At 42.2% G+C, this 10845-nt stretch overlaps 2 protein-coding genes across 4 annotated transcripts; both read left to right on the forward strand.

Moving 5' to 3' along the window:
- The first annotated feature begins 1103 nt into the window (after positions 1-1103).
- LOC115139701 (transmembrane emp24 domain-containing protein 7-like) lies at positions 1104-3328 on the forward strand. Of its 3 annotated transcripts, none has more exons than XM_029677379.2 (4): positions 1104-1196; positions 1571-1743; positions 1842-2087; positions 2343-3328. In XM_029677379.2, the coding sequence occupies exons 2-4, from the start codon at positions 1576-1578 to the stop codon at positions 2577-2579; spliced, it is 651 nt and encodes a 216-aa protein (XP_029533239.1). In that variant the 5' UTR covers positions 1104-1196; positions 1571-1575; the 3' UTR covers positions 2580-3328. The 3 variants fall into 3 exon arrangements, with proteins under 3 accessions (XP_029533239.1, XP_029533237.1, XP_029533238.1); XM_029677377.2 differs by having other exon boundaries at positions 1127-1196; positions 1516-1743; XM_029677378.2 differs by having other exon boundaries at positions 1141-1196; positions 1535-1743.
- A 1658-nt stretch (positions 3329-4986) lies between these two features.
- Positions 4987-10087, forward strand: LOC115139700 (protein fem-1 homolog C). The gene is made up of 2 exons (XM_029677376.2): positions 4987-6581; positions 7227-10087. Exons 1-2 carry the CDS (start codon positions 6038-6040, stop codon positions 8528-8530), a joined length of 1848 nt encoding a protein of 615 aa, XP_029533236.1. The 5' UTR covers positions 4987-6037; the 3' UTR covers positions 8531-10087.
- The last annotated feature ends 758 nt before the right edge of the window (positions 10088-10845 follow it).

Genomic DNA, 10845 nt, shown 5'->3' on the forward strand with positions numbered 1-10845 from the left:
ATACCTAACTGCCACTGGGGCTTTCCATAGCACTCCTATTGTGCTGATGCAGAGACACAAATTTCACACCAACCTATCATTTGAACTTTTTTGCTATTTTTATATAGGGACATGAAACTAAAACTGATGGGGCAAAAGTTTCAAATGAAGGGCTAAGCCCCCTTTTGGAGCTGGGCCTGAGGTGAACATGCTCTCTAACTTGAGGTGTGTGGCTGAGCCCTGGAGTGTGTCCAAGCGCCCTGATTGTTTGGATGAACAGAGTTGTGAAGGGTGATTGACAGGGCCAGTCCTGTTAAGAGGGACGGCTTCTTTTGCTTTTTTTTATACAACAAACAAATGTTGGCCAGAGCTACAGATGGCTATATCTGTCTGCTAGAACAGGACTGGTAAAGGGCCAGTCTATTACTTTGGTGAATGTTTTTTTTATACTGATTTTTACTGATTTTTTCAGGGGGTGCTACAGCACCATCAAAACCCCTACTTCCTGTTGCTATGAATGTGTGGTCAAAGTATGTGTTTGTAGCCGAGGTATGTAGCTGTAGGTAGATTGGAAGAATAATCTGACCCTGGTATCAGTTGTTAGTCAAATTCCCTTTGGGCCTTAGGTAGGCCTATGGTAAGTGACACCACAAGGGATTGCATGGTTTATTCAAATGATAGTGTGGTGGGGGTTACAAAAATCTGACAAACATTGACAAGTATTTGCAAGTGCAGTGATATTGACAAAAATCAAAATTTCCTCCTGGTTAATATCATCTATGTGTGTGTGGGGGGGGGGGGTCATAGCTAGAAGTGCTACAGCTTTTGTCAAATTAATGTCAGATTTGACTTTACATAGCAGGTTAGGAGAACTTCCCCAGCAGGTTAGGAGAATTATGTTAAGGTTAAGAAAGGGGTTAGGGTTAGCGTGACAACTGCCCTTTAAATGTCACTCATTGCTTCAAGCCACACCCAGCAAACGTACGTCAAATCCTGTTCAATAACGTATTGGGGGAAACGTGTCGTACAGTACAAACCGTTTTGCACGGTAGCAAACGTTCAAGTGAACTGAACGCACCTCCTGTTAGAGCGCTTCCTCCGATCATTCTGACCAATGGTAGAAGAACAGAGGCGTGGCCATTTCATGTTAGCCAATGAGGTGATTCGTTGATGCTACGTCTCCTAGTAGTGACTTTCAACCGGATGAGGGATTTAAAGTGAGTAGCTTGAATTAACCACAATATTGAACTAAAATAGCATGCTATTCAACGATGACTTAAAATGTGTGTACAATAAATTATTGTAATGTTAATTGTAAACCTAGTTCATCTTGCCAACTCAAATTCTAATAAAAACAGATGGCATGTGAATCGGCCGTGTCAGCTAGCTAGAGCTAAATTAGCGTATCAAGCTAACGTTAGTCAATTGTGAATTCCGGGTTTGGCTTGTAGACCATTCCATTTCAGTCATATGTTATTAGTTCACATGTCAATGTATACGTTTTTCTTATTTAGGTATTTGTTTGATGTTATCTAGAAATAGTATTGGTTTGCAGGTTCACAGCAATATCAGATTACCACTCTTCCACCAGCCAAGATGTACAGCTATCATGGTACCATCAGAGTGTTGGTGCAGGTTCTTTGGGCCTACCTGCTCTGTGGTTGGACGTTTGGCTCCGAGCTTACGTTTGAGCTTCCAGATAACGCAAAACAGTGTTTCTATGAAGATATTACAATTGGTACCAAGTGCACACTTGAGTTCCAGGTAAGTTGATTGAGGGCCTCACATTATGACATGGAGTTATGGGAATAACTATAGCTAAATTGCTAGGCTGTATTTTAAACAAAATATTTTCTCTCCAGGTTGTCACTGGCGGGCATTACGATGTTGACTGTCGTCTAGAGGATGCAGATGGTACTGTTCTTTACAAAGAAATGAAGAAGCAGTATGACAGCTTTACATTCACTGCTGCCAAGAACGGAACATATAAGTTCTGCTTCAGCAATGAGTTTTCCACCTTCACGCATAAGACTGTCTACTTCGATTTCCAAGTTGGAGAGGATCCCCCACTTTTCCCCAATGAGAACAGGGTCACTGCTTTAACCCAGGTAGATCTGTTGTTGATGACTATTGCTGAGGTGTTTTTCTGCGCAATTTTCAATATGGCAGTTCAATCAAAACAATCTGTTAATTCTCTGCAACAGATTTAAATGCTATTGGATTTCAGTTTGCCCCATTTGGCAAAAACCTAATGGAAAGAACTGTGTGCATAGGCATAGATTTCTGGTTATTTGCAGTGCTTGCATGTCAAACCATACAGGGATCTTGTATGCCTTTTTTAAGTCTGTAAATACCTGTTTCAGATGGAGTCTGCCTGCGTGTCTATTCACGAGGCCCTGAAATCGGTCATTGACTATCAGACACATTTCCGTCTACGGGAGGCTCAGGGACGCAGCCGTGCCGAGGACCTTAACACAAGAGTGGCTTTCTGGTCCATTGGGGAGGCCTTAATTTTGCTGGTAGTCAGCATCAGCCAGGTGGTCTTGCTGAGAAGCTTCTTTTCTGACAGGAAGACCACCACCACGCGTGTTGGATCCTAACATCCCACAGCATCTCATCCCGGTCACCTCCACAAGGGACTTCAGATCCAACGGCACCAACAACAGTTCACGGCAGAATGTTTTTTTTATAGATGCCATTCATAGAATTCAAATTCAGGCTTTGAAGTTACTTTTAAAAAACCAACTGGATTATCTACATAAAATCTAGCAAATAATGTTGGAAATGCAACAATGTATTTATCATGTGGGTGCATATTGTCATTGTTTTTTACCACACTGTTTACCAGAATAATGTTAACAAACTGGTAGCCCGTCTTGCAGTTCTAATTTGACACCTTGATACATTAAATCGTAGTTGCATAATTTAATTTGTGCACAGTTCTCACTTCCTTAGCAATGACAATTCAAACTTGGTTGTTAGATTCAAGTTGTGATGTCAAACAAATCAAAAGTACTCTGTTGTAAACAATTGGTTTGTTTTTAATGTGAGATTCCACTCAACGGGCTTGTGGCAAGCAGAGGTTGTGTTTTGGGTGGATGGACCTTGACTAGGAGTTTAACCATCTCTTTATTGTAATTGGTGTTTTGTTGTTGGTTTATATGTTTAAAACATAAATATGAAGCTGGTGTAAGCACAAAATGATTTAATTTATTTCATATTAGGCATGTGTGTGTGGTCATATGTTTGCGTGCTGTTCATGATTGTTTCTCCATAGTCATCAGCTTGTTGGCAGTCCAAGGAATTGTTTGCTTATTTGCATAGCTTAATAAACATTCTGATAAACCCATTGTCAGACCTTCAATATTCAATCAATGAATAAACTGAGCCATATAAATAGATAGCATTTACAGGTAACTGCCAATATAAAGGAGACAAGTGTTTTGAAGTGTCTTAATAGAGCATTGGGACACCACAAGCTAGAACAGCTTCAATGCACCTTGGCACAGATTCTACAAGTGTCTGGAACCTTATTGGAGGGATGCGACACCATTCTTCCATGATAAATGCCATAATTTAGTGTTTTGTTGGTGGTGGAAATGCTTTCTCAGATGCCGCTCCAGAATCTCCCACAAGTGTTCAATTGGGTGACAGACGGCCATGGCATATGGTTTTCATGCTCATCAAATCATTCAGTGCCCTGTGGATGGGTGCATTGTCATCCTATGGGGCAAAATAATGGTCTGCCCAGCATTTTTTAAGATGACACTAAGCATGATGGGATGTTATTTGCTTAATTAACTCAAGAACCACACCTGTGTGGAAGTGCTTGCTTTCAATATCCCTCATTTACTCGTGTTTCCATTATTTTGACAATTACCTCTATATTGTGATGCAGAATATCAGTATCATCAGGAATAGCTGATACATAAAAATCCACTCACTGCTCAGGTTGCTAATGATCAAGTATTTCATTTTGTTCTTTACAAAGGACGCAGCTTGTGGGCCATGTACACTTGTGAACATCATGAAAGGTGCGGTTGTATACAACACCGAGAAATGTGTCCTGAAACATTTTATGATTACATTGTCGTAATGATTTCAAGAACTGCAGAAAATATTAAACTTTTTCTCGAATTAATCTTGATTCTATGTACACTTGGTGCTTGTTGATCAAATAATTGATCACAGGAAAAAAACATTGTTCACTCAACCTCCAGGAGGTGGTAGTAGTCAACAAAATATATGCAATGCAATCGCCATCTGCCTGTAAGGACATGCAAATATGTTATTATTCGTTTAATACAGTTGTATGCGCAGATGCCAACTTTATTCACAACAAACCCCAAAAACTAATGACATCTTGCTCAACCTCCTAAAATGATAGAGTCGGGTATTTGCCTTTAACTGCTATTGCGTAAGCGAATACAATCGCATAAGCGAATATCAGCTCTGTGATTGGATGGTTTCCTTTTCAATAAATAGGAAATTTAAAAAACGCATTGTTTTCGAATTGACAGCAGTGTACTGTGGGCAATGAGGGGACTCGATTAATCTGTCCGGGTAGGCGTGTTGTGCACTGAGTTACAGTTGATTATATTTGTTTTGGAACCGGGCTGCTTCCGGGCGTGAGCCACAGGTTCAAAGCCAAACGGCGAGGTCTGCTCAAAACAAATGTCACGTAACCAAGCACTTAGAGTAATGAGTAGGATTCTGAGTGTTCACAGGCAATAGTGATTTATTTAGATAAAAACGGTTAATATACCTTCACAATGAAAAGTAATTTGAAAATGCAAACATATTGTAATGAAACAGGCTGGGAGAGCTGGTCTCGAACCCTCGACCTTCTAGCCCGAAGTCCAGGGCGCTATCGTTTCGGGACGATGCATTTTTGACAACATGACAGAGCGGTGCAGATTACTTTTCGATTTATATAGTGCTCCTCCCTCGCCGTTTTTGCCCGTTCGTGTCACGTGTCCCACACTCCAGCATAATCGAATCCGCCCATTGAGTCGTGATGATCTAATCAGTGTGGTGGGTCGACAGATTTGCCCGCCCCCCTCAAAGAACATTATAGAAAAATTGCCATACTAGCTAGTTTTTCTTGTGTTATTTCCTCTGGGATAGATTTAACGGGCGGGAAAAATCTACAACACAACAAGCTGATCAACGAAGAAAAAGAAGGCATCGCAATCGACTTCGGCTGCTGGACAATGTTGGCTAGCTAGCGTAGCTGTACATTAAATATCAAGCGGGGAGGATGTTCTCTGGCCTATTTCTTGATATTTAAACTGGATGAAACATATATATATACGTCGATTTACACATGGTTCTTTCGGAAAATGACATGCAGAATTAAGGCTAAAAAACTGCTTGATGAAATTGAAAAGGACGTCGGACAGCGTAGACTGAACACGCCTAGCTGGGGCGCATTCATTACGCCGATTCTTTTGCAAAACGTTTCTCAGACGGAAGCGAACGGGACGAAACAGGGAGGGATCTATCTGCATTTGTCCAATAGAAACTCGTTTTAGTTGCAAAACGTAATGTTTTTCAACTGTTTTGCTAATGATTACACCCCTGGGATGTATTCATTACGCAAACGTTTTACCGTTTAACAACCAAACGGAACGAAACAGGACGGGACCGACCTGGATGTGCCCAGTAAACTATCGTTTCCGGTTTGGAGTTATCGGGTTGGCAACAGATTTTGCGTAATGATTACACCCATGCTATTTGGTTGAACAGTGCTGTAACTAGCTACCCAGACAATTTTATTAAGTTAGCTATATTTCCGTCGCAGCAAACGTTCAATAGGGAAGGGGGCAAAGCAGAGCATGCCAATGTTAACAAATACGTTTTTCAGTCGCTAGCTGGCTGATTTCTGCCTCCCGTTTAGCTAATTTAGCAATACGTAGTTAGCTAGTCCCCTAGTATCGAGTGCCAACCTATTCAAGGCTAGCTAGCGCCACAAACAAAGGCTTCTGCTCAACACCTGCCACATACTTTTAAGACGCTCGTGTCTTAATCAACTGTGTCCGTGAACAAAGCTGCATAAATGGATTTACAAACGGCGGTGTTCAATGCAGCCAGAGATGGCAAGCTACGGTTGCTTCAGAAACTTTTGGAGAACAAAACTGGCCTAGAGGTTACCAAATTAATGGCAGAGAAAACCAACGGTGCGACCTCTTTGCTTATGGCTGCAAGATACGGACACCTGGATTTAGTGGAATATCTTTTGGAGTGTTGCTGCGCACCGGTTGAGGTTGGGGGGTCAGTGAATTTTGATGGAGAGACTATCGAAGGTGCCCCCCCTCTATGGGCTGCCTCAGCAGCAGGACACCTGAAAGTCGTGCAGTCTTTACTTGGCCACGGTGCCTCTGTGAACAATACAACACTCACCAATTCCACCCCCCTGAGAGCAGCCTGCTTCGATGGGCATCTGGACATTGTAAAATACCTGGTAGAGCACAAGGCAGACCTGGAAGTAGCAAACAGACATGGTCACACATGCCTCATGATCTCGTGTTACAAAGGACACAAGGAAATTGCCCAGTATCTATTGGAGAAAGACGCTGATGTTAACAGGAAAAGTGTTAAAGGTGAGGTCACATTCAAACGTTTATTTCCCTGTATTTTATATCCCTGAGTCTACCTGAGCAACGAGATCAGGCCTAGTACCTGGCAGGTGCTTTGTTCCTTTATGTCATGAACGATCAAAACCAAAATGATGAAACATTCAGTAATTTGCTGTTAAACGCAGATCACATTTGTCATATACAATTTCCCAAACTTGTGCATGTTTTTCAGACAGTCTTGAGGTAAATCCTCCATTTGGACATCTAATCGGGTCAAATAACAAGATAGAGTAATTTGTGTTTAAACCAATTAGGGGACATGATACCACTCAGGCCTGTTCTAAATGTAAGCCTTGCAATATCTCACAAGATCTGTCCCAATCCATGAGAATTTTACCCCCTTGGCAGGTGCTTAGATTTGCACATTGCTTACATCACTGGTCTACTCCTAGAGGGAAAGGGTTACAGGCAAGTATGTGGGAAGACATTTGCTTACCAAGTTATTTGACAAACATATTTAGTTATGAAATGTAGCAAATTTAACCTTTTTGTCTCTTCACTTAAACATCTACTTTCAATGAATTTGAATATATATTTATTTATTGCTAGAATGTCTGCAAAAATGGTTTCCAGTTTGCAAAACATGTATTAGTATTTCTTTCTTCACAGGTAACACCGCATTACATGACTGTGCTGAATCTGGCAGCTTGGAGATAATGAAGATGCTGCTAAAATATGGTGCCACCATGGAGAGGGATGGTTATGGAATGACCCCACTGCTGTCTGCTAGTGTGACTGGCCACACTAACATTGTTGACTATCTGACACAACACCAGCAAACAAACCACATGGAGAGGATAAACGCCCTCGAACTGCTTGGTGCTACTTTTGTGGACAAAAAGAGGGATCTTCTTGGGGCATTAAAGTACTGGAAGAGGGCCATGGACCTGAGATACAGTGACAGCAAAAATGTTCTTAACAAAGCTGAGCCAAAGCAGTTGATCATGGCCTATGACTATGCCAGGGAAGTAAGTAATGGGGAGGAGCTAGACAGCCTGATCTCAGACCCCGATGAGATGAGGATGCAGGCCCTGCTCATTAGAGAACGCATCCTGGGCCCCTCCCACCCCGACACCTCTTACTACATCCGCTACCGGGGAGCTGTATACGCTGACTCTGGGAATTTTGAGCGCTGCATCAACCTTTGGAAGTATGCCCTTGACATGCAGCAGAGCAACTTGGACCCCCTCAGCCCCATGACAGCCAGCAGCTTGCTGTCCTTCGCTGAACTATTCTCCTTCATGCTCCAGGACCGTGCTAAAGGCCTTCTGGGGACCTCTGTCTCCTTCAACGACCTCATGGGCATCCTCAGTAAGAGCGTGCTGGAGATTGAACGTGCGGTGAAACAAACCCAGCCTGACCCGGCTCAGCTCAGCAAGGCCCTCTCCATCATCCTGCATCTCATCTGCCTGCTGGAGAAGGTCCCCTGTACCGTGGAGCAGGACCATTTCAAGAAGGAGACCATCTACAGGTTCCTCAAGCTGCAGCCCTGTGGGAAGAATGGCTACAGCCCGCTCCACCTGGCCGTGGACAGGAACACCACCTGCGTGGGCCGCTATCCTGTCTGTAAGTTCCCCTCTTTCCAGGTCACCTCTATCCTACTGGAGTGTGGGGCGGACGTCAATTGCCGCGACGAGGACAACAACAGCCCTCTGCATGTGGCCGCCTCCAACAATCACCCGGACATCATGAACCTGCTGATTGCCTGCGGCACGCACTTTGACAGCACCAACTCCCTGAAGCAGACGGCCTGCGACCTGCTGGACGAGAAGGAGATGGCCAAGAACCTGATCCAGCCCATCAACCACACCACCCTGCAGTGTCTGGCTGCACGGGCTATCATCAAGCACAGCCTCTGCTACAGAGGAAACATCCCAGAGAAGCTGGAGGCCTTTGTGCTTCTCCACAGATAATGACTATCAAAGATGTGGGCCACCACTCTCCTTGCCCCACGTGCACTCTTTTTGATTGTATTGGAGTCCATGATAAACATTGTGTGAACCCCCCCCTGCGAAGCAAGAATTAAAAAGCAACTGCCCCTAAAAAGCAACTTCTTGCTTCTTGTTTTGAAAACAGCCTATCGATATGAGTCAAACATTTATTGTAGTGTCAAAATTGACTACAAAGTGTAAATAGGACAATTTTGTTCATAGTCTGCGAGATGATAGGGGAAAAAATGGTATGTCACGGAATGAGGAGTACCCTAACATTTTTTCTCTGGTTGGGTTTATTTCAATCCTGCCCACAGCTGACAGCACCCAAGTAATCATCAATTTGGAGCAGAGCTGCACGCAACCATAGTAGTTCCCATGGCCAATTTCGTTTGACATTAGATATTTCTATGGGGCTAGTTAGGGACCATCAGCAAATTGCACAATGTACATGGCTGAAGAAAATAGGCCAAATCAGGAAGTGCAGCCCCCCTTTATAGCTCTGTGGCAAACTGATGGGGATTTTTAAAATATGCGCATGCACAATATTTTTAGCTTACTAATTTTTACATTTTCCATGCTATTTATTAAGATATCATTGAGAGATTTCTCCATGCCCCCATCTCTTTCTATCTATGCAAAGATGGTGGAATGCTGGGACTTTTTTCCATTACTATGTTGCCAATATATGGACTCTTAACTTTAATCATACATTCTTTATGCTCTCATTCAATGGTTATGTTGTCATGGTTTTGTGTCGGCGTAGTTGAGTGTAATGGAATTAACTAATTTCTCTATCAAAACCATGAAGCTTTATGAAGTGGTAATGTTTGCAAATACCATAAGTGCTTTATTCCTCCTATGCACAGGCTATGATATGCGACTGTTCTGTGTTAGCACTTGTCTGTGCAATATTTAGCATCATATGTGGTGACTGCCTGTTCCTTTGTTTCCATAATTTGTTACACTAAGCAAAGAGGGATTTGACAATTGCTGAATACTGTTCGATTGGTAGTGTTGCGTGGTTTCATGTATTAACTGTAAAAGGTAATTGTGTGCAGGTTTTGAGTAGGAGTGTATGCAGCCCATATATGCTTCATGTTATTGATCTTTGAGCCTGATTTGTTCTATGGTGAGCTGAGCACAAAAACAATAGACACAGGTTAGTTGGATACTAGTATGGCCGTGCATGTAGTTTGAGTTTACAGGAAATTCATTGACATTGAGCTTTGTACGACATATCAATTATCGTATAAACTCTTCAGAGCTCTGACTAACCCAAACGTGAAACCTTTATATTTATCCAATTGTATTCTAATTGAAAAAAAGGGGGAGACCTTGTACAGTGGGGCTGAGCTTTGTGAAATAACCCTGCACATTAGCTTTATTTGTGTGGTTAAAGGGCTTTTCATATTTTTAGAAATACATTTCACCGAACCATACAAATGTACAGTTCCACCAGGGAACTTGCTTTAATTCTGCACTTTATTACAACAGACTTTAAGAACCGATTTGACAATAAACCCATATTGCACTTGTCCTCGTTGCCCCAGTGTTATGAATCAGCCCCAGATAGCTATGCAACAGGATGAAACTTTTGTGGTGACTTCCCTGCACACATCTAATTTTCTTTTCCCAGCACGTTAAAAATATTGCACAGTTACTGGATGTTCTTGTGATGAGTCATGGTGAGTAATGCATGTAGCAGGTAGGGTGTTGCTCTATGACCACAGTAGGCCTCTGTAGCTGGCCATGGTTGGTTATGTTATTGTTTTTCTCACTGTTCAACTTGTCTATCTTATTTGTGTAAAACATGGGTTAAGTGTCAACTAGGGGTTCTTTGTCATATGTTTGATCTCTTCAACTTTTCTCAACTCTGCTGAACAGTAGCCTAATTCTTCTCTGGAATGTTCTCAAGTGCTAATTTAAAACTGAAACAAGGTTGTTTTCTATGTCTGGTTGATTTGCGCATGTTCGTAGCTGTAGTCTGTCAAGTGTGGAAGTGAAATGCTTACTTACAAGCCCTTAACCAACAATGCAGTTAAGGAAAATGTGTTAAGTAAAAAAATAACGGTTACAAATAATTAAAGACCAGCAGAAAAATAACAACAGCGAGGCTATATACAGGGTACCAGTACAGAGTCAATGTGCAGGGTAACCGGTTAGTTGAGGTAACATGTACAGTACCGTTCAAAAGTTATGGGTCACTTTGAAATGTCCTAGTTTTTTAAAGAAAAGCCCCCCAAAAATGTCCACTGAAATAACATCAAATTGATCAGAAATACAGTGTAGACATT

The sequence above is a fragment of the Oncorhynchus nerka genome, linkage group LG13, assembly GCF_034236695.1.
Source record: "Oncorhynchus nerka isolate Pitt River linkage group LG13, Oner_Uvic_2.0, whole genome shotgun sequence".
Lineage (NCBI taxonomy): Eukaryota > Metazoa > Chordata > Actinopteri > Salmoniformes > Salmonidae > Oncorhynchus > Oncorhynchus nerka.

Excerpts from the sequence above, each read along its gene's own strand:
- LOC115139701 (XM_029677379.2), top strand. The coding sequence starts at position 1,576 with ATGTACAGCTATCATGGTACCATCAGAGTGTTGGTGCAGGTTCTTTGG. Across the intron at positions 1,744-1,841 it reads AGTGCACACTTGAGTTCCAG|GTTGTCACTGGCGGGCATTA; the intron begins GTAAGTTGATTG and ends TTTTCTCTCCAG. Across the intron at positions 2,088-2,342 it reads GGGTCACTGCTTTAACCCAG|ATGGAGTCTGCCTGCGTGTC; the intron begins GTAGATCTGTTG and ends TACCTGTTTCAG.
- LOC115139700 (XM_029677376.2), top strand. The coding sequence starts at position 6,038 with ATGGATTTACAAACGGCGGTGTTCAATGCAGCCAGAGATGGCAAGCTA. Across the intron at positions 6,582-7,226 it reads TAACAGGAAAAGTGTTAAAG|GTAACACCGCATTACATGAC; the intron begins GTGAGGTCACAT and ends CTTTCTTCACAG.